The sequence below is a fragment of the Mauremys mutica genome, chromosome 5 (assembly GCF_020497125.1).
Source record: "Mauremys mutica isolate MM-2020 ecotype Southern chromosome 5, ASM2049712v1, whole genome shotgun sequence".
Lineage (NCBI taxonomy): Eukaryota > Metazoa > Chordata > Testudines > Geoemydidae > Mauremys > Mauremys mutica.
Window position 1 is genome coordinate 75,764,807 of NC_059076.1, and position 23,869 is coordinate 75,788,675.

Consider the following 23,869-nt stretch of genomic DNA (forward strand, 5'->3'; position numbering starts at 1 on the left):
TTTCAGAAGTATCCACAATCTCTATTTAGAATCAGGGCCCCATTATTATAATGAATTTAGATTTGACAGTCCTACCCCAAAAAGAGCTTACAAGTAAAGGAAGTTTAAAGTGTCAAATTATAAATACCTAAGTGTATCCATTTATTGCTTTATGATCATAGAGTATTTTAGAAGATGCTCCAAGACAGTAACAGCAGAACACAGTAATGTACATCATTTTATTACAAAATTGTTAAAAAAGTAATACAATGCAATATTCTACAAAATATAAGATCAGCTATTTTCCTACTTCCTATGTTTTACTCTGCTAAAAACATCAGACTATCAGTCACTGAATTTTAAAGAAACCATTAAATATGCAAAAACATTCCACAACATCCGTTTTTTGTTTTTAAGAACCTAACTGTAGCGGCCCTCAGCTACTACTTACATTAAAAAATATAGGTCTCCCTACAAAGAATCACATTACCTATACACAATTCTGTACAGTTTTTTTTTTATACTGAAGCTAACAATGAGCTGCACTTGAGTTCACATTCTTAGCAAAATATTGGACTTCGAGCACAAATCTTTACAGCAGGATATCCATTTACTCTTCATCTTCATCATCCTCCTCTTCATCTTCCTCCTCCTCTTCATCATCCTCATCTTCATCCTCTTCAGGTTCTGCCTTCTTCTTAGATCCTGTGGGCCTACCAGGACCTTTCTTTCCTGCATCACTCTTGCCTTTGGCACGGTATGCTGCAACATCCTGAAAGAGTGATGCCATTAAGTTTCAAGTAATGAATTACATCCCTGTAAATCCTGAGACTAACATTAATTTAACAATTGTTTGCATTATACAACATACGGATTAGATGCTTTAAGAGAAAGGGTCTCAACCTGGTACTTATGACCCCCCCCAAAGAATCCCCAGATCAGATTTCAGGGGCTTATGGCCTTCCTGCTTTTTCTGTCCTATTTTAAGATGCAACTTTGGTATGGAGCAGACTGAGAATCACTGCAATATGTGGCCTGAATATTTTTACATTGGTGTGTTTTCCAACACAGTAAGGCCTTGTCTAACTCATCTCTATAGAAATTGAATGTTCTTCAGTTTTCCGTCACATTGTGTAGTCTATTCAGAATTGTGAGGCAGCGATGGGTTTTTTCTCTTGTGTAAAGCACAGAGCATGCCACCACTATTTCATTTATAACTGCTCAAACTTTGGACCACATATACATTCTTGGATGTTTTCACTGTACCTTTTCATATTTCTCCTTTAGTTTTGCTGCCTTCTGTTCAAATGGCTGTTTATCTTTGGCTGACTGCTCAGACCACATTTCACCTAGTTTTTTTGCAGTATCCCCAATAGACAAGCCAGGATGGTCACTTTTGATCTTTGGACGATGTTCAGAACAAAAGAGAAAGAATGCAGATCTGATCAGGGAGAAAGAAAGAAAAATAAAAGGTGTCACACTGACCAAAACTGAAAATATACTTTTCATTCCAGGATGAAGACACTTACGGTGGCCTTTTAGGAGCATTGGGATCCTTTTTCTTTCCCTTCTTCTCGCCTTTAGGAGGAATATAATTTTTCATCTCTCTGTCATAACGAGCTTTATCTCCTTTCGCCAGATCTTCAAACTTTGATTTTTCTTTTGCAGACATTGTCTGCAGACACATTGCAAAAAGAGGCGTTAGATCAGCTAAAAGGCCTGGTGACTCATTAACAGCTAACAGCAGCTGCACCCGAGGATCCTTTTCTTTCCCATAAACCCATGAAACAGGCTGACGAGGCGGTGGGGGAGGGGAGTCACGATTCCCAGACACGAGACCCCGCACCGTTCTCCACTGAGCTAGCAGGGAAGCCCCGCCCGCCCCGAGGTGCGGCCTGGCCGGTGGGCGGGCCCGGGCCCTCTCTCACCTTCCATCTCTCCGAGCACTTCCGGGAAAACTCGGCGAAGTTGACCGAGGAGTCCGGGTGCTTCTTCTTGTGCTCCTCGCGGCAGGTCTGCACGAAGTACGCGTACGAGGACATCTTGCCCCGCGGCTTGTTGGGGTCGCCTTTGCCCATGGCGGGAGCGGTCACGGGGCCCTTGGGGAGGAGAGGCGGAGTGAGCAAAGGGACGGCGGCGCTTGCCGGGCGGGGCTGCGGCTGAGGCCACTCCCGCCTATCCCCTAGCGGCGGCTTCCCGCCTAACCATCCCCCGGGCCCGGGCCCGACCCCTCCCTCTCCCGAGGAGCCAAGCGGCCTCCGACTCCGAGTAAACTTCCACGGGGCGGGGCCGCGCAGCGCGGCCTCCCTGGGCCCAACAGGCGCCTCCACCGCACCAGCGGCCCCGGCGAAACCACCAACCCCCCCCCCCCCGAAATGCGCCCGCGCTCTCCCGATGGCACCGCGCCCCCTCCCCGCGCCCCAATCCGCGGACGCGGTCCTGCCCAGCCGGCCTGAGGAGTCAAGAAGCCCCCACAAACCACCGCCCCCGCCGCGGGGCCGACCACCCACTGCGCCCGGGAGCCGCCGCCGCGCCGCGCCCCACCCCACGGCTGGTCCCGTCCTGACTCCCACTGGCACCGTCACCAGCACGGAACGGCGCGGACACTCCTCAGGGCAGGCTGCCATTGTTGGGGCCTTGCCTGGTGCGGTGAGAGGCGGCGGCTGCGCGGTGTCGGGCTCTGGTGCTGGGATCTGCTCCGTCTGCCACAGCCAAATGGTTTCTCTCCGACGCACTTACAGCCTCTTGTTTTCCACAGTCCTACCCGGCACAGCAACTTGACCCACAGCACCTACGGTCCCGCCTACCGCGTCATCCGATTGGCTATCACACCCTTTCGAACCGCACACGGTCACGCCCCTAGGTTTGCAAGTACAATGGATTGGTTCCTAGCTCTCTTTACGTCATCCCAAGAGCAGCGCTTAAGTTAGGTCGAGTCTCAGGGGTTCGTTGGCTCTTGTACTCGTTGGAACCGGTTAGGGAGAGGACGGGGGCGGGATTAAGAGCTACGGCGCCGATTGGAGGCGAGTAGCAGTTTAAAAAACCGCGGGGATGTCCGCCATTGGCTGTAATGGAATACCCGAGCTGCGATTGGATAGAGCAGGGCGGAGTAGCGTGGTTTAAAAATACAAAGGGAGGGGGAGGGATGTTAAGTGAGAAAAACAAGAGGCGTCTGAAAAAGGTGCGGGAGGCGGACAGGATTGGCAGTCTGAAAGTAGAGACGGCTGTGGCTTGAGGAAAGGAACTAGGGCGGGCGGGTTTGTTGCGAAACTTCTTATTTACAGCCTACAGGCCGTTAAAAGCCAGCGGGTTTTATGAACACACATCACGCGCGTATGGGTAACGCGGGTTGGCATTAGGGGGCTGCAGTCTATCGGGGATGTGTGGAGCCCGGGGTGGCTCCTGGGGACTACTGCTCCCAGCATGCCTTGCTTCGCCTCTAAGGCGGCAACTCGGTGCAAGATAGGGTAGAGCACGCTGGGAGTTGTAGGTCTCTATTGAGAGAATGTGCTCAGCAGTTAGCACCTGTCTTGAAGCGTCCCCTAGGAGGGTCGGGGATTTCTTTCCCACCCAGGCGTTGTGGAGAGTGAGCGGCGCGGGGAACAGGCTCAGCGTTTGTAAACTGGAAAATCTAAGATCCCCCCACCCCCCCCCGTTGTGATATTTCTCTCTGATTCGCCTTCCCTTTCCCTCCCTCCCAATGTTAAAGGAAAAGGGCTTTTCCCAGTGACTGGCTGCGGCTGCTTACCCGGCTCCCTTCTCCCCCAGCGTTTCACACTGCGCATGGTATCAATGGGGACGGATTTCAATGGCGGGTGTGTTTGGCCCTGCCTTGAGGGAGGGGAGATGTGAAGAGTGGCGAAGGCGCTGGCTGAGGGTTGGTGTGAGTCGGGGTATAGCTGGAGGGGAGGATTGGGGATGCAGGAAGAGCAGGCTCAATGGCTTGGTGGGGAGCGAGGAGCTGCAAGGCTGTTTGTCAGGCTTGGGCAGTTGGACTCGGGTAAACTTCAGAGAACTGTGGAAACCTCTCATTGAAATGCACGCAGCAGACACCCCAGAGCGAGAGTGACTGTAAACACTGCCTTAAACAGCAGCTCCGAGAGCCAGCCCGCTCTCCTCCCCAGAGCATGTGTGGGGGCTGGCAGCAGCAGGGCCAGAGGTCGGTTATGTTTTGCTGATCCAGCTAAGAACGTGTGGTAAATACCAAAACCATGTTTTAACTTTCACTTCTACACCTCCTCAAACCGTCACAACAAGTCCCCTCTCACTGTCTTCATTGCTAAATGAAGCTGAAAGCGGGACGCGCTTAGCTTTGCTCTGTGGCACGGGTTAGAGTTTACAGATCAGAAGGAAGGTGCAAGTTCCTGCTTTGGGGCAGGAGGAAGGATTAACGGCTATTGCTGGGTGGTGATGTCTGATAACCGCCCCTTCTTCCCGCCTCTCCCTCCCGCCAAGGTAATTGATTGGGGTTATAACGCCCAGGAGCTACTCTGTATCAGTAATTATGGCTTTCTGAATTGTATAGGTCTGGTTCCATAGAGCGAGTCCCCCTCATCATCTAGTCTTCAAAGGTAATATGGGTGATGTTTGTGCATGCTGCTTTTCAAGCTTTGCTTTATGATGTGTTTCCTTCTTATTGTGCTTTCCCTTCTCTTCTCCTGTGACAGCTGAACTTCTTCATCGTGGAATCAGAGCCTAGAACTTGTGTAGCTAGAAAGTTTTGACTTGCCTAGTTCCTTCTCATTTGGAGGGAGCCTCCTTCCTTGGTAAGTGAGACAGTTTTTACAAACCCTTCCTTTGGGAATGTAGGACGCTTTTTACAATGCATATTTCAATGATGAATTTGCAATCTCTCACTTTTTTTTTTAAATCATCATCCTCATATAAACTATCCCAGTTTAAGACAGCAGTCTGTGATTGAAGAGGCTGGTAGGCTTCCCCTTTCTCTTGCACAAGGATAAAAGGAGCCAGTTTCAACAAAAAGAGTGGTCATCTGGTTTTATGTTTCATGTGGTTTTCTTCCCTGTAGAGAAAGCTGTAGTTAAAAGCCTAGAGACCATATTCAGTAACAGTAAATCTGCCCTTTCTACAAACTGTTAACTTTTATAGTTAGTACTTATCAGAGCAGCATGTTATACCAGGGGGTGAATTTGGCCCTCAGAGTTTAGGTGCTAAAACTTGTACATTCTTTTATTTATTTCTGTTCTCCTCTTCCTACTCTAGATCCATTTTTATTTTGAAATTAGCTTAGTCTGCTTTGTTGTCACTAAGGCCTGGTTTACACTACAAAGTACAGTTGACGTAAGCAGCCTTGCATCAGCCTAGTTGTGTGTGTGTCTACACCAGGGGTCGGCAACCTTTCAGAAGTGGTGTGCCGAGTCTTTATTTATTCACTCTAATTTAAGGTTTCACGTGCCAGTAATACATTTTAACCTTTTTAGAAGGTCTCTTTCTATAAGTCTATAATATATAACTAAACTATTGTTGTATGTAAAATAAATAAGGTTTTTTAAATGTTTAAGAAGCTTGTTTTAAAATTAAATTAAAATGCAGAGTCCCCCCAGACCATTGGCCAGGACCCGGCCGGTGTGAGTGCCACTGAAAATCAGCTCGCATGCCGCCTTTGGCGCACGTGCTATAGGTTGCCTATCCCTGGTCTACACTTAGACCTGTAAAAGCAGCACTTAGACCTGGTACACCCTAAAGAGTTAAGTTGATGTAAAGCATCTTACATCGACATAATAATGTCAATGTCTACACTACAATACAATATTTCTCCTGCTGATGTAGCTAGGTCAACATAGTGGCATTGCAGACTCTGCATTGCTTATGTTAATTGAACTGGCCTCCAGGAGCTGTCCAGCAATGCCCATTATGACCGCACTGGTCACCATTTTCAACTCTGCTGCCCAAAGCAGTTATTCTAGTGTGGAGCTGCAGATATGCTACTTTTACAAGGAGTTGCATGCTATCCTCTGCAAATGTACCTCTTGCTATGATCTCAGATTGATATCCTCTCCCTTTTCCCCTGTGCTTTGCATTTTGCAACCCCTTCCCAAGACACCCACAGTGGGATAGCTACCCATGGTGTGCTGCTCTCTGTGTTGATATAAGCTGCTAATATGGACACACTCAGCCGACGCAAGGAGCATAGTGTGGACATGGACAATCAACTTAGTTACTGTGGTGGCGGTATGACGACTTTAGTTGACTTAATTTTGTAGCGTAGACATGCTCATAGACTTGTCTCCCACCAATGTAAGTGCCTTGTTACGGTGATGCAGTAACAGCACCTTGCCCAGTGGTGTTGAGCCATGGTTGATGTACTGAGGTCAACACAGTGCATGTGTAGACAGTTACCTACATTGACCCTAACAGTTCTCAAGCAGCTTTCCCACAATGCCCAACGCTGACCACTATGGGATCAAGGAGTCTAGAAGACTGCACACCACCCTTATAAAACTGAATTTTTGAAATTCATTTTCTTCGTTGCCCAACTTAGAGAACTGCTGTTTGTGCTCGCTGTTGTTGTATGCAAATGCCCAGCTGACCATGCTGGCTATATGCTCCAGACACTCCGGTCTGGAGTAAACAGGAGATATTGGATCTCCTGGGACTATGGGGAGAAGAGGCTGTGAAGGCACAGCTGTGGACCAGCCATAGAAATGTGGACATTTCCTGCTTTTCCTGTATAACCTGCTTGTAGAAGGGGTATCAGTTGCAGTGCCGCATGAAAGCAAAGAAACTACAGCAGGCATACTAAAAGGCCAGGGAGGCCAACAGTCGATCCAGTGCTGACCTGCTGTTTTTAAAAAGAGCTGCATGCCATACTTGGTGGAGACCCACTGCCACCCTACAGATCTCCATGAAAACCTCTGCGGTGTTGGAGAGACAGAGGCCTGCTGTGAAGAGCAAGGGTGAGGAAGAGAAGGAAACATGCCTCTAGGGGTCCAGCTGTGTTGCAATCCACGACCTGTTTGAGACTTCACTGCAGTCCAGTCAGTCCTGGCAGTTGAGAAAGGACAAGCCTGATGCAGGGGAAGAAACCTTGGCTCAAACATGTACATATGTCCCCCATTACAGGGATGTACTGATGGCACTCACAACTTAGCAGGACACAGCTATCCTATTTTCATTAATTTACTTGTACAAGAAGAGGTAGCAGTACACCAAAACTCAACATGGTATATCAGAAATGGTCTCATCAGTGTCAAATACAGGGGTAATATAACTTCTCTACTCTTGTTTGATATTCCCGTTTATGCATCCAAGGATCCCATTTCCTAGTCACAGCATCACACTAACTATCTTGAAGAGAGTTATCTGTTTTTCATTCCCCTGTGGTTAGGTGGGGATTATGCAGAGTAGTTTGTTTATGCACACAGGGATAAACATCACCTCTTTGTAGTTCCTGGAGAACATAGTTTTAGCACTTCCCTACACCCTTTTCCCATAACATTCCATGTGGGATTGGGGCCCCATCCCCACTCCACACCAGGGGACAGTAAGGACAATCACAGTTTCACATACCGTTACCTTGAGAGTCACTGTTGCTGTATGTGTAGCCAAAATAGACAGATATGTTCTCCCACCCACCCTCCGGGCTTGTTAATTTCTGTTCCATGAATTTATTAAGTTTTTAATGTATTTGTTCTTAAATTTAACTTTTTTTTTTTTGCACTAGTCTTGTTACATAAAACTATAATTTGGGGGAAATAATTCATCTTTATTAATTCCCACTATATCCTGCAGAATGCCTAGCAGTACTGAAAGCATTCACTTGTTACTGTACAGTGTGACACAAATCATAGGATCAGTGACAAATGCAGTGTAATGGTAATGTAAAGCGAACACCACAGAATCAATAGGTGTATTGATAGTAGTATATTCATAGATGTACACCAAGCAGCACACAATTCCAAACCGGTCCCAAAACTGCAAGGCCAGGTACAGCGCACTCCACCACGGCACATTACTGTAGCTCACTGATAAAGTGCTTTCTCAAGGCCTCCCTCAGCAGCATAACTCTGCATTGAACTCTTCTGATGGCTATTGTGTCTGGCTACTCATGCTCAGCAGACAGCCACTCTGCTTCCACTACCGTGGTAACTTTTGCCTCACAGATTATGCAGAACATGGGAGGCAGTTATAGCAGTTGGCATATTTTTCTCTCAGCATCCAGTCATGTGAGTAAACAACTTTCAATCTACCAAAATCACAGTCAGTCCTCATTATGCACCTGCCAAACCAGAAGTTGACTTGCTGCTGTCAAGGTGACCAGGGTATGGCTTCATGAGCCAGGGTAGCAAAGGGCAGGCTGGATTCCCTTAGATCATTATTGGCATTATTGCCAATGGTAAGTGGGGGTTGGGAAAGTCCCTGCTTTAAGTTTTCTGAACAGTCCTGTGTTCTTAAATATGTATGCATCATGTACCTTTCCTGACCAGCCACCATTGATGTTGGTGAAGCATTCCCAGTGTTGAAGTACTCTAGGGCAAGGTGGGCTGGTGCCAAAATACAGATATGCATTACCAACTATCACTCCTCCACAGTTCGGGAACCCCATTGCTGGAAATCCAATCACTATGTTCTGCACATTGCTGAGTATCACTGCCTTGCACAGCAAGAGACAATTATTAGCCCTACATGCTTGAATGACAATGGCTCCTATTGTGGATTTGCCAATTCCAAAATGATTTCCCACTGTCCGGTAGCAATCCAGTTTTGCAAGTTTCCACAGTGCAATGGCCTCTGTTTCTCCACTTTCAGTGCAGCATTCTGGTGTCCCTGTGCTGGCTTGGTTGAACTCGAGCCACAGACCAAGAAATGTGGCCTTTCACGTCCAAAAGATCTGTAGCCACTGCTCGTAGTCCCAATCTGCATTATAATGCAATCCCAATAGTCAGTGTTTATTTCTGGGGCCCAGAAGTGGCATTCCACCAGCTGCAGTTGCTCCGTGAATGCCCCCAACAGCCTTCAACTGGTTTTTGTTATGTCCCTCTGCAATCTGTCCTACATGAAACTGTCATGTTCCCTACTGATTTGGTTCTTTTTGTAGCTCTGCAAATACTGGATGATCATGTATCCTGTGTTTGCAACGCTCATGGCAATAGTGCAGAGCTGGGCAGGTTTCTTGCTTCTGTTGGAGATGGTGGACAGCAAAGACGGTTGCTTAGGTTCATGGGATTTTAGCAGGTTAAGTTATAACATAGGCAAGACATAAGTGATAACTCAACATGGACAAGATCTTAAACTGTGTCTACAGTGCAGTTTTCAATTGAGTTAAACTACCTTGACATTTTTTCCTAGTTTAGACAAGGCCTGCAGTCAGTGGCAGATAGTGCATGTATAATACGGGCAGGTGTTCTACAAGTTTTCACACAGAGATCCTCCTATTTATTCCTGCCCAGACATTTCCAAGCACCTAAAAGACATATCCATCAAGGAGTATGCTGCCTAGTCTCTCAACTTCACTTTGACCCTGTACCAAGGACTTGTCTACACAGGGAAATTTACTGGCAGATCTGTATGGTGAAATCCCCTTGTGGACACTTTTTCAGGATTCAGACTGCTTTTTTTTAAGTTTAGTTTGAGCTACTTCCAAACAGATGTAAGTTGAACTGAAAAAAGGGACCCTAGATCCCAACAGTATCCACAAAGAGTTATACTGGCGTATTATTATTTGGATTACCATAGCACCTAGGAGCCCTAGTCATGGATCTGGTCCCCATTATGCGAGGTGCTGTACAAACACAAGACAAAAAGACAGTCCCTGCCCTACTTCCAATCTCAGTAGTTCTTCCAATAAGATTCCCTGCACAGACAAGTCCTAAAAGAGACCCCAGTAGTCAAAATCCTGTGTTACCTAACCTCCATGTCTGTGCCTATTCATAATGTTGGCACACTTACTCAGTTTACTGTTTTTAAGTCTAAATTGTGGATATTTTATAGGCTTATTATAAACCATTTCCTTCTGACTAGCAAATCAGTGTTCTGACTTTAATAATGCTGTGAGGAGCTATTCATTTATTTTGTTAGGAGTGTTTTCTTAATCCTTATGCATTTTCAGAAGTTGATTTTATCTTGCTTTGCTGTTATTATTTATACATATTTATTTGTAAAGCACAATTATCTTGTTTTGGGAATCTGGTTAACTGATGAGATGAGACATTTTCTTTCTGGTGAGACATTCCTATGTGATAGTTTCCCTAAGGATGTTTTCTTCTTTTAGTGTCCCTATGGGTGCCCCACTGTAGGTGTGTCTGCATCCCTGGGCTGCTGATCGGAGAACTTCGGTAGCAATATCCATTGGGCCCGCACATGTGCTGTCTCTCCTCGTGCTATGCCACTAGGTTAGCCAGCACACACAAGCTAACCATCCTCAGTTCCTTCTCAACCACCCTTGCTAGAGATGGAGCCTTTAGCTGTCCGGTTGCGGATCATCAATAATAATATAACCAGCGGTACGTCTCCTGTAAGACTGTTACCTGGGTCACTAGAGGTATCACAAGCATTGCAGGCCTCACATCTAGGCCATTCAAATTATGACTTTGGAGGGGCACATTCTGCTCAGTTTACACCAATGTAAATGTGGAGTAACCACTGAAATCAAGTTTTACTTTGATATAACTGAAAGCAGAATTTGGCTTATAAAGGTGGCTTGCTATATGAGTGTTTCTCAACTGTGGATTGTTGATCCCAAGGGAGGTTACAAAAGGCAACCAAGGTGGTCATGAGGTGTTGAAAAATTTATTACAATCTAAAGCAAAGAAAAAGTCCCTCCCCCACTTCCTGCCCACCCTTACCCTTCAAAGTCAAATATTCTTTGCTGACTTCTTGAGACACACACACACACACATACTTTATGTAGGCTTATCGTTGTTAGCACTGATACTTTTTGTTTTACTTTTAATGTTATATTAAATGTAAGGCAAGGCATGAAAAATTTTGACTTTGAATAAGGGGTTGTGAACCTGGAAAGGTTAAGAGACACTGCGCTCTATCATAGTTACAATTTCAACCAGGGTCCATTACATGCTGCTTCTTTTTTTTTACCCCTGCTCTAATAAAGAACAGAACATAAACTTTAATCTTATTATTATTATTTATTATTTATTTTATTATAGAGTAGAATTTTGTTTTGCGTAAGCGTCAAGTAATTTCATTAGGTAGTTTAGAAATTACAGCTGGTTACAAATTTGCCTCTGCAAGTCTGAACAATATTTTTTCAGCCCCCTCTAACTTCAAAATAGAAAGGTTTACACACTTAAATTTGTTTGTGGGTGGCTATATTATATACTTGTGCATCAGACAGCATACAAACCCAAACATTTGTAGTCACTAACTTCCACTATATCCTCCAACATAACATAGAAACCAGTACTGAAAATTTTCTATGCCTGAATATCGATGCTGAAAACTTTCCATGGCAGTGTTGATGCTAAACATTTTCAATATGAGCATTCGTGTGTGGAAAATGTTCTGCTTCAAAACGCTCGTGTGTAAATCTTTCCCTGCCAGCATGCTAGGGTAAAGGAAACATTTTCTGAGTGAGTTTGACTCCTACAAAATTGGACTTTACCAAACATTCCACTAAATTGTCACTGTCCTCCCTTTCCTCTATGCAGCTACTCCTCTCTCCAGAGGAAACCATAAAAAAGAAGTTTTGTGTTCTGATCCATATTCCCTCCCAGGGATCCAGTCCTTGCTTTTCCTAAAGCTGAATTATAGAACTTAGAAGCTCCATAGTGCTCTTCTCCTATGCAATACTTCTAGCATCAGTGTCTATCAGTCCATGCTCAGATTGCAAGCAACACATGGACTACATCAGTTGAGGGTGTGTAGATCCCAGGACTTCACACTTACTTTTTACTGTACAGCATGGAAGGATCAAGTACAATTTAGGTCATGAAGTTATTGTTTAAATTGTATGGCTCCCTAATTCCATGCCCCTCCCCCAGTCCCTAATCCACACCACAATTAAATGTTTTCTTTTTTTGCTAATTTTGATTAATATTCAGTAAAATATAAATTAAGAAGAAAAGAAAAAACAGTGGAATACAGGGAATATTGAAGAGAGGGGAGGGCATAGAACAAAGGAGCCAGCCTGAGCTGGAGAACTGGTCTAAAGAAAGGTGCACAGTGGGCAAGAAAAAAATGGTTCTAGATTGAGTAATCTGTTTTCCAAGCCTACTTTTCAAGCCCTACTTATCCATACCAGCTCAGCTAATCAATTTCCCAATCCCGCTCCCTCATTCCACATCTAAACACTGCTCTTGATCAGTACTGATAATATTTTAAAAGTGGGGGGGGAAACAGGGAAATTCACACACAAAATCCTGTTTATTTTAAGATTTAAGATTGCTCTAGTAAATTTCCTTATAAGCATAATCATGAAAAAATGACAATCACCAGTTAAGGCCACAATAAAATTCAGATCAACCTCAGCTCACATCAATAACCATACAGACATCCTAAATACTCATGCCTGACCTTAACTCTGACCTCAAAATTATTCAAATATTACAGTATAGGGTGAAATGCTGGCCATGTTAAAGTCAATGGGAGTTTTGGCATATACTTCAACGGGGCCAACATATTCCCCATAGACTTTACCATTATGTGTTTACCGCTAGGGAATATATCTTAATGTAGTTGGAGTTAAGGTTATGCATTTCAGAGTGATTATGATTGATTCAATGTGTATTGCAGTTCATCGGTTTGTTAGATGTTACAGTTGAAAAATGTTGCCTTAACTTGATTTTTGTTGATTGCATTGAAAGGAAATGCACTTGAGCAAACTTAACTCTAACAACAATTTTTGTAAAATCAATAAGGAGTACTTGTGCAACCTTAGAGACTAACACATTTATTTGGGCATAAGCTTTCGCGGGCTAAAACCCACTTCATCGGATGCATGCAGTGGAAGATACAGTAGGAAGATATATATACACAGAGAACATGATAAAATGGGTGTTGCCATACCAACTCTAAGGAGACTAATCAATTAAAGTGAGCTATTATCAGCAGGAATAAAAAAACCTTTGTAGTGATAATCAGGATGGCCCATTTCAAACAGTTGACAAGAAGGTTTGAGTAACAGTAGGGGAAAAATTAGTCTGGGGAAATAGTTTTTTCTTTGTGTAATGACCCATCCACTCCCAGTCTTTATTCAAACCTAATTTAATGGTGTCCAGTTTGCAAATTAATTCCAGTTCTTCAGTTTCTTGTTAGTCTATTTTTGAAGTTTTGTTGAAGAATTGCAACTTTTAGGTCTGTAATTCAGTGAGCAGGGAGGTTGAAGTGTTCTCCGACTGGTTTTTTAATGTTATAATTCTTGACGTCTGATTTGTGCCCATTTATTTTTTTGCGTAGAGACTGTTCGGGTTGGCCAATGTACATGGCAGAGGGGCATTGCTGGAACATGATGGCATATATCACATTGGTAGATGTGCAGGTGAACAAGCCTCTGATGGTGTGGCTGATGTGATTAGGTCCTATGATGGTGTCCCTTGAATAGATATGTGGACAGAGTTGGCAATGGGCTTTGTTGCAAGGATAGGTTCCTGGGTTCCTGTTTTTGGTGTGTGGTGTGTGGTTGCTGGTGAGTATTTGCTTCAGGTTGTCTGTTAGCAAGGACTGGCCTGCCTCCCCAGGGCTTCTTTTCCATGGGTCCAGATGATGAAGATGTCATCAATGTAGTACTTCCTCAGCTTTCGTCCCTAACGCCCCTACTCTACTTGCACTGTGGCAGGGTGCTGCTGTAAACACACCTAATCAACCCCTATCATGCCAGCCCCAATCAAGGTAGATAGATTGGGGCTGGTTGAAAACCCTTATGTCTACCTGGCGATTGGCAACACCTACCAGCCTGATAGACAGGAGCTACAAAGGCTGAGAAGGAGGGAGACAGCCAGAGAGAGGGAGAGGTCAGTCTGGGAGGGAGGTAGAAACCCTCTAGCTGGTTATTAACCTAGCCCGTGGTAGGCGAGAAACTTGTAAGGATTGTATATAGTTGGATACTGGTGGTGGGAAAACGCTTAAGAATAACGGATAAAGGTGTTGCACAGAGCTGAAGTCTCCCTGGACTTATTTGGGAGGGCAACCAGACCCTGAAGAAGGGGAGCCAGCTGTGCACCCCATGATACCTCCTTATTAGACTATTACTTAAAAATTCTACAACAGAAGGAAGAAACCATATATAATTTTGACCTATTCCATACCAGTATCTGTGGTATTAATTATGTTTGGGACATCATCATTTTTAAAAAGCAGAGCTATCTTAACAGTTGACACAATGAATTAAAAAAACTGAATAATTTACTGTACCGTTGAAATTGTAAGTATGTACTTTCTCTGTATTTGAGTTTGATAAAATTAGGTAATATAGTACAGCTGCTCAAATTTAAAAAACTCCTAATTCTGAAAAAAAAATTGTCAAACTTTTGAAGAAAAGAGGTAAAAAAAAATTGTGAAAACTATTCCATTTTTGACCCCCTCTATAAAACAGGAATATCTCTCTATTTTTAATGTATTATTCTGAACAAACAATGTTCTCCCTCACAAAATCACATGCTTACTGCACATGCTATGCAAAGCCTGCATAACCAGTTAAGCAGCTCTTACTGTTGCTCTATCTTAAAACAGAGGTATAGCTGTCACACTAGGAGTTCTAAAGTTCAGTGAGTTGTTTTGACTTTGCTGTGTACCAAATATCTGAAATAAAGACAACCTACAGTAGACGCTCTTAAGGACAGCTGCAGAGCAGAGTGAAACTGAAGTGGTCATATGATGGGAAATGAATACAACAAATCTATATTCGTGCTAACACAGATAATATTAGGAACACCAGCTGTTCTTGGTCACAATGATTGTTCTATCTATATTTAACTGAACTTTTTTCAAATTCCATTCAACAAGAAAATAGTAGTTTTGCTATTTACACTATGTTTACAATTTTTCTTCTGATTTTTCTCTGTTGGGCCTGATTCTCATTTATTCTACTAGGGCTCTTTATTATTGTTCTAATAATGAGAGGGAGGCAAGGAGACTCTAGTCACAATCCCAGCCCTTCTGTAGCTTGAGCACCTGGACAGACTAGTACCGGTGCGCAGTTTTGCCAAACCCAAGTGTTCAAAAAATCATACCTTACCACCACCCCAAATGATGATTGGCTTACAAATGATGAAATGTTAAAAAGGGGCGAGGGGAAGGGTTGCCTTCTGATTTAAAGCCTTAAAGGGTTCATGTTTTCAAGCCTTTTTTTACAATGGGGAGGGCTAGAAACTGCCTTTTTTTTTTAAATGAAAACTGAGATTCTTGAATAATCACGTGACTCCAAGAGCTGGGACGTTAAGAAAAGGAACATTGTGTGAATTGGCAATGTTAACTGCTAGTAACCAGAAAAAGGGAGAGAACCATCTACTTTCACTCCAGCCAAAATAGCTGAGCTGGTTTGGTGAGCTTCCCATGCTGTTCCCTGTTAAAGCATGTAATACTCTTGAGATGTTGGGCTCAATACTGACCTATTCCTTAGTGGTGTAAAAGTCCTTAAACCATTTAGATCTGGCAGAGGTTGTCATCAGTTGCAAAGAATTGCTGGAATGTGCCTTTGTTGCCCATACAAGGGTTAGATTAGATGACCCTTGTGGTCCCTTCTAAACTTCTGATTCTATACCCGCTGGATTGGCGGGCAGCGATCGATCCAGCGGGGATCGATTTATCGCATCTAGTATAGATACAATAAATTGACTGCTGAATGCTCTCGCATCACCTTGGGTACTCCACCAGAAAGAGGAGTGTAAGTGGACTCGACGGGAAAGCGTCAGCTGTCAACTTACCACAGTGAAGACACCGCAGTAAGTAGATCTAAGTATGTCGACTTCAGGTACGCTATTCACACAGCTGAAGTTGCGTATCTTAGATCGACCCCATGTGGTAGTGTAGATAAGCCCTTATAACGACTGGAACAAAGCTGTAGTGTGTACACTGATAATTAGGTCCATGTAAGCTGCTTTACATCGACCTAACTCTAATGTAGACCAACCCTAAAATAACACATATGCTGAAAGGTAAGAAAGCATATGTTTGATTTAATAATTTTAATTGGATTAACTGACCTTTAATAAGTAAGCAATAACATAAGAAAGTGTAGTTACAGCAGAATACACTCTCACCATGAGTATAGCAAAGCCAAGGGTCTGTAACCACTCACCCTATATAGCGTTTCCTATATTTCTTATGTCTTAACTGTAGGATTAGCCTGGGTGATCGGCACCCAGGTTAGCCTAGCCTGGGGTGAGCTGTAACATTGCAATGCCATACCTGAATTACTCTGGCCTCACTGGTGCTGTACTTCCACATGTGTCTCTAGGAGTTCTGGGTGGAATATCCCATGGTTCTAGGTGCTGCAATAAACTGAGCTGCTCTATGAGTCTTCCCCATTTAATTGTAGGAGAACTTTTTTGTCCTTCTAGGCACAAGGAAGGAACTGTGGAAAGGCACTGGAAGACTATTAGCATTTGAGTGATTTAGCCTGTGTCATCACTGCAAAGTGGGTGGGTTATCAGCCCAAGTGACCATGAAAGCTAGACTCTAACCCTTTTGCTCAGCTGAGCCAGCTAGCATGGCTTGAAAGTACCACTAAACTTAGATGAGAGAATTCTGTGTGTGGATGGGAGTGGAGGCGGGGGTTAAGGGCATCATCATGGAAAGAGCTCAGGCTAACTCTCCAGTAAAGACATACCTAGTGTATCCATTCTATCTGAAGCTTGCCCCCCACTTTTTTTTTAACCTTAATATGTTTGTAACAGCTGATATGGACATTCCCCAGTTTTATTCCAGGCTATAGTTGTTTGTTCTTTACCCTAGGTTGATCCCTAGCTATGGTTAAGGTTGCCTAAATGTTTTTATCATTATCCTTTTCTGGACACAGTTTTTTCATCTTTACTGATTAAAATTTTTCTGCAGGGGTAAATGCCCAAAGGTGTATTTATGCACATAGTGAATGTGTACATCTCCTGAAGTGTATGTTGAATGAGGTAGGACTCCATTCTACATAAAAAATAGTGTATAGACACTCCTCAGTAGAGAAGCATAAAGGGGCCCGACTGAGGAATGGCTTGGTATATGACAGCACAGGTATCTTTCACCCTGGCTGGTAGGCTCAATCCATAGATTAATAGGGGTCTAGTAATTGTTTTCATACTCTTGTGTAGCCATTGCCCATGTCCTAGCTGTAATACAGTAAATGAATAGTTGGTGAGCTAACATTACAGTAATGTTGGTTTATATATTTAGTATGGGGTTTTTTTTGTCCTGATTTCTTTCACTGCTCTAGTACATTACAGTGACTGTCCCCTAATGAAGAGAGATGGAAACTTCTCCCTCTGGACACTACCCTTGCCACTCATTGAGTCAGCCAGAGGAGGGCATTGGAGAATGACATGCAATTCTCACTCCACTGCTGGCTGACTGTACTGCCTGTACCATGTTATCGCTTCCTGCCATCTCAAGGAGCTTGGAACAGAGTTCTTTTTCTCTCCTGCTGATAATAGCTCACCTTGACTGATCACTCTCCTTTTAGTGTGTATGGTAACACCCATTGTTTCAGAGAGAGAGAGAGAGTGTGAGTGTGTGTCTTCCTGATGCACTTTCTACTACATGCATCTGATGAAGTGGGCTTTAGCCCACAAAAGCTTATGCTCAAATAAATTTGTTAGTCTCTAAGGTGCCACAAGTACTCCTGTTCTTCTTACTACAGTAAAGTAACTGAATTGGCAGTTTTAAAGGACCAGAACTTCTGTGTCCATAACATTCTGTAGAGACGCTATTTTATTTGTATCATACATTCATTTTTTTTAAACTATACACCACATATAACATCTCCCTTCCATGTGAAAACAAATGGTTGACAGCTAGCCCAACAAATAGTTTGGATTAGATATTCAGAAGAGCAAAATGGTTTAGGAGCACAAATCCCACTGACTTTTAATAGGTGTTGTGCGGTCTTAAGAGATTTAGGGTCTTCTGAAAATACCTCCCCTTGATAGTGTGGATACTGTGGGCCAGATGTAGCCCAGATAAAGCCAGGTGCTGGAGATCCCCAGGTAGAAGGCCATCAGGGTGAGTTTGTGGAGCTGAAGTGTACCTAGACCCTGTCTGCTGGGAAGGCTCCAATGGGCCAATTCAGCCTGAAATGTGGCAGTGCTAGCTGAGAAGAGGGTGTGCCCAAGACAACTGGGGGAGCACACCTTCATCACATCTTAACGACCACTGCCTATGTGGTTACTATGAAGCTTCGGTAGCAATCCATAGCTTACCCCCCAGACTCTGATGAAAAATCTTAACCAAGTGTGGCAATAAACACCTTCAGGGTTAATCCCCACCCCATAGGGGCCAGGCTTTGCACAAAGAGAATCTGACCACGTATGTTACATTGGACAGAAGCCCTAGCTGAACATAGCAAGCAAGGAGTAAACTCTTTGCTCACCTCTACATATAGACCCAGTAGTTAAAGAACTAGATTGTACAACCTGTGGGACTTAAACCTTTAAGAGAGAAACTGTCTTGATGAATAGATTTTTTTAATTGTTGGATCAGGTGTTATCTGTTTAATAGGTTTAGACTAGATTATATGATTTTCCTGGCTATGAATTTTATATTGATGATAATTAGCACCTCAACACTATGTTCAAAGAGTTTTGGAAATACTAACTATTGATGGCACAGGACCCATGACTACCCTATTTGCCATTACCAAATCGTAGTAGTAAAGACTACATTCAGTAAAGATAAAAGTCCATCACAAATAGTAAATATACATAACAGAAGAGAATATAATACTGCATTTTATTGTTATGCTAATAAATATAAAATTAATACAAAATATATATCCTTAAATGTATTTGAATGCCTTCTAAGGCCAGATCCTACAAACATATTCGTGTAGATGGATCTTTGTGCCTCTGCAGAGCCCCACTGATCTGATCTGCAAGACCAGGTCCCAAACATGTTGTCTATAGTAGCAGTATTACTAACCCAAGCATACAAAAATCATGACTTAAAAAAAGTTGGATTTCTTTTTGTTTGCTTTCTGGTTTTTGAGCCATTGGGGTAATCTTTGGCCCTGCTTTCCTTTGCAATCATGAGGGCTAGAAACTTACTTTAAAAAGAGAGAGAACAGAGACTCTTACATAATCACCTGTCTATGTGAGGTGGGGCTTTAAGGTACAGCTCATGAGAACTGGCAACTCTGTGTATCTAATAAACATATGAAGACATGGTCCCCTATCAATGTTCCTTAAATATTATTGGACTCCGGACTTTTGTAGTAAATGTGCAAAGCCTTCCATCATCTTCCCCCCTCCCCCAACCCTTTCATTTAAAGATTATTATCACAATAGAAACCATACTTTAAAAAGAGAATTTTCTTTATCAGTTACTTATAGATTAGAATATTAAAACTGAAATCATTTTATAAAAACATTACTTTTTGCATGTCATTCTCTTTGGATTAGGGTCCAATCTAGCACCTCTTATTCATCCAGAACTCCCACTGCAGCAAAACACTACAGGGAAATATTTAAAACTAAACAAAACAAAATTTTAATTACTTTATCTTAATTTCATGAAACTTTCAACAAATATTGTGTTTTGTTAAGCTTTTCATAAACAGAACCTAAATTTGGGGCCTAAATTACCTTTAAGTAAATTAATTGCTAAATGTAATACTCTATACTTAATAAATTCTACTATGCCTAGGCAGAGAAGGGGAATGGACTTCCTGTTGAAGTCCATCGATATTGCCATTAACTTCAGTGTGAGTACGATCAGATATAGAGATGCAATCATCTCAATTTCTGCAGTGCAGTTATTTATCTTGTAATACTTACATTGAAGGATGCAAAAGTTTCCCACTTTATTTTGGGCCAGGAAAATCTACATTTCAAGATGTAATGAAGGTACAGAGGATCATCACCTTTTTTTTTGTGACCCCTAGGATAAAATTGCAAAGGTGGGACATCATGCATTAGTGTGAGGAAACCCTAACCAGAGTGGGTAAGCTAAGGACAGTGTGTCAGTTGTAAATTTATTTTGCTTGGTTTCAAAAGAACAAAATCCACATTGTAGATTATTGGCAGCTAAATGAAATTTTGTGAAGCACAGCTAGTTTTTGCAGTGTTTGAAAACACATCCAAGTCAAGACCTGCAAATATTTGCTGGGAAGATATGGTAGGGTTTCCATTACTAGCAAAATAGCTGTGAGAGAAACTTTTTTGAAAAAAGGTAGCGGGAATGAAAAAAGAAGATTGCTGGACTGAGACTTTGTTGTACCTTATATTGAATATTAACAGCCAAATTATATTGTGTAACAAAACTTAGAGTAGTATTTTCACCATATGCTCCAGATAGTGTTTCCCTGTAATTGAAAGAAATGGAGATAATAGTCTTCTCTGGTACTCTTCTGTGACTCTACATGGCCTTAGGATGAACATAACAGCACATAACAAAATGTCAAGGAAAACAGATAGGCAAATGACCATTGAAATAGTAACCTCAAAGTCCTGCACTGTAAGATCAATGGATGTGCATCAAGTAATCTTTCACTTTGGAGGCTCATAGGATGAGAATATATCAAATTTAGCCTGGACACACTATGGAAATGTGGAGGTTTGCCCACATATTTCTGTGGCGTTATGTTTGAAAATACACCCCTTAGCTTCTATTTCTGCTTCATAAAGCAAAGTAATTTGTCATCCTTTATTAATACAAAATGTAATTGCGACACTTTTGCATTCAATTAGTTTCCAAACAAGAATAAAGGAGAGAAGTCTTATTTTGCTTGCATGTGACATTTTTTTTTAACATCAACTGATAACTATTTTACTCTTCTCTGCACATAAAAATGAAGCCATTTACTAGAAGAACCTTGGAGCCTGTTTTGACAAAATATAATGGCACGTTCAAAGACTGAATTGCTACAAATAGTAATGGGTATGTACACAAATCTTCCAAGGTTTTACAGTACTCAGGTTTATCAGTTTTAATCCTGTAACACCTAGATTATTCTTAAAATACAATGTTTATTTTTGGACCTTGTTTACAGCTTTCAATCTGTTAATAAAACCATATCTTACATAAACACTGCTAACCTACAAAATATAAGGCAGAGGACTAACAAAAAGGAACACATCAGATCAACTGGATCACTCACAAAGCCCTGGTTTACACACATTTTTATTGTAACAATTTAATTATTTTAGATAACGATGTGGGTTATTTTAACAATAATAGCTAAATTATACAGGAATAAGATATATTGGTATCTGCACCTGTATATGCTAAATTTTTCACACTGGAAGGTTGTACAGCTTTAACTATACCGGTTTCAAACCGATATAGTGAAAGTGGCACAAAAACTGTGTAGACAAATGCTAAGGGTTATTTCAACTTTGGGCCTCTAACTTGGCCAGGGTTAATCCCCACCCCATAGGGGTCAGGCTCACTTGGGAGAAAGATCAGGGGTTCAAAAGTTAGAGGAAGGAGAGCCCACTGAGGAGGGATGGGATGGGAAGGAGAAAGGGAATGTGATGGCATAGAAGGGATGGCACTTAATATTTTAAAACTACTTCAGCAAAAGTTAAGTGTTGGGTACTGAATGCTCTATATCAAAAGGGAATTCAGTCTGTAAACTTACTTTTTTGTTTCAGAGCCCATTAAGACTAGAGTACACCTGACACTCCACTCAGTGTTGTCATGTCAGTTACCACAGGTCACCACAGGACCCTGCATTTTTTTTTAAGTATTTGGAGTGGGGTTTAAAAAAATCAATTTTATAATCTCAATACTAGAAAATAAAACAAATGCAATAAATAATATATGCAAAAATAAACTTCTCTTGATTTCCCTTCCTACCCTAACCACTCTCCAATAGGCTGGTTTCACCCTCCAGTAACATTCTGTGGCACCTTTAGGTACAGCATAATGTATGAGTGGGCTTCCAAAGAATAAACTTTCCAGGACCTAAAAAGGGAAGACATTAATCTCCAGTTGTTTAAAAGGGTAACCTGTCAGGTTAAAAATAATATATTTTTACAAAAACAAATTTCCTTGCCTGTGATAGCAATATCATCTTAAGATTCAGCCCTGCAACTCACCTTGCTCCTGCTACCCTGCAGAACAACACTGAACTCAGAGGGGTGGGGTGCAGGTGCCGCAGTGTAACTATGAGCAGTGAACTATCCAATCAGGCTCATCCAGTTGGTCTTGTTTCTATTCAATTTCTATGCATTAGCAGATTGCTGCAGTGTTTGATATGTATAATTTGCTAAGGATGTTTATTTTAAAAAAATTTCCACAGGATTTTTTTAAATTACATGGAAATGTTACTATTGGTCTCAAGTATTGCAAAAGATTATAATTTTATAAAATTTTAATCTTGGACCAACTTTTATCTAATGGAATCCCTCTTGACACTATGCTAAACTCTGAAATGTTTTGAAAACCAAAGCCCTAATCCTGCAGCGAGCTTCACTGATTTATTTATTTAGCATTTGCGTATTCACAGAGTCAAGCAATAGCGTTCTTAGTGGCCAAATGGAGCTCTCGGAAACCATCACTGAATTTGGTTAGTGGGCATTCCTCAACAGTGTGCATCATTTGATCTGCATCACAGCTACAGCATGGATTGTCTCAAAGACCCCAATGGTGTTGGTTGGCTGCACAAAATCCTTGCCCAGTTTGGAATCAGTTAAGAAGGACCCATTGACGATATGGCAGGTCGAAGCTGGAAGGTGAGCAGTAGGGTCTATGATGAGGAACTGATTGGTGGTTGGAGTTAAGCACCAGTCTTTCCGCCACAGGGACTCTGCTGTCACATCCTTTAATGGCAGCCTCAACCACCATGGTGTTGCAATGAAAGACGTGTAGCTGGTGGGTTAAAAAGGTCATTGAACATACATTTTCAAGCAGCTCGCCAGTTGCAATCTCTCTCCTGATGTAAGGGGGAGCAATGTGCCTCAGAACTGGAAGTCATGGAAGATGAGTTGGTCGGAGAGTTGTGATAATGCATATTGTTGAGTTGAGCTGCACATCAACAAGCTTGGTGTGCCAACTGACCCCATACTGGTGCACAGTACTCTGCTACTAAATACCAGATGGCAAGGGCTGAGGTCCTTAGTGTTGGAGCACTCGCTCCCCATAAAGAAGCAGACAGTTTGCTGAGAAGGTTGTTGTGTGTCTTGACCTTTGCAGCTATCTTGCTCAGGTGGCTTCTGTATGACAGCATTCAGTTGAGGGTCATCGGTCGAGGATAAGTGAGCTCCACGCAGGCTCATGAGTCCAGTCATATGGAGCTTACTGCTGGATTGGGACTCCAAGTTGAAGTAATTTTAAACACTGTTACAGCTAAATCAGTTTCAGATATGGTTTGGCAATTAACACAGGCAAAACCATGTAGAGTAATAATGACTATGCTAGATTTGATTTTTCCACCATGTCTGAGAACAGATGTCAGAGAGTATTACCCCCACCCTCAACCACTGTTGAACCTGACTGAACCTCTCCATGCTCATGAAGCAAATGAGTTCAGCACCATGGCATATTGGCCACTTATTGTAGAACACAGTCTAAAATGCAGGAAATTGCAATTAATATCCCAAAATTTGCTAAGGGAGGATTCCTGGAACCCACCCATATCCTTATATGCTTGCTATCCTATAATTCCTACTTTTTTTCCTCAACAAGGGGCTCTCTATGCTCCAACTTCTTTACAAATGTAACCTTTATTACCCCATACTAAAGATGGGCTAACTGATGCACAGAAAAGTTAAGTGACTTGCCCAAGTCCATAGAGTGGCAGAGTATAGAATAAAGCCCAGGTCTTTTGACT

General features: G+C 42.5%; 1 protein-coding gene and 1 long non-coding RNA gene across 2 annotated transcripts; one reads left to right on the forward strand and one right to left on the reverse strand.

Moving 5' to 3' along the window:
* Window positions 1–204: 204 nt before the first annotated feature.
* Window positions 205–2,773, reverse strand: HMGB2 (high mobility group box 2). The gene is made up of 5 exons (XM_045017645.1): window positions 2,621–2,773; window positions 1,908–2,078; window positions 1,509–1,654; window positions 1,246–1,420; window positions 205–751 (listed from the first exon to the last, which is right to left on the reverse strand). The coding sequence occupies exons 2-5, from the start codon at window positions 2,055–2,057 to the stop codon at window positions 590–592; spliced, it is 633 nt and encodes a 210-aa protein (XP_044873580.1). The 5' UTR covers window positions 2,058–2,078; window positions 2,621–2,773; the 3' UTR covers window positions 205–589.
* Window positions 2,774–4,197: 1,424 nt separating this feature from the next.
* On the forward strand, window positions 4,198–11,016 carry LOC123370833. Its single transcript, XR_006579584.1, has 3 exons — window positions 4,198–4,550; window positions 4,647–4,745; window positions 10,211–11,016. It is a non-coding gene; the product is annotated as an uncharacterized LOC123370833 (long non-coding RNA).
* Window positions 11,017–23,869: the final 12,853 nt, after the last annotated feature.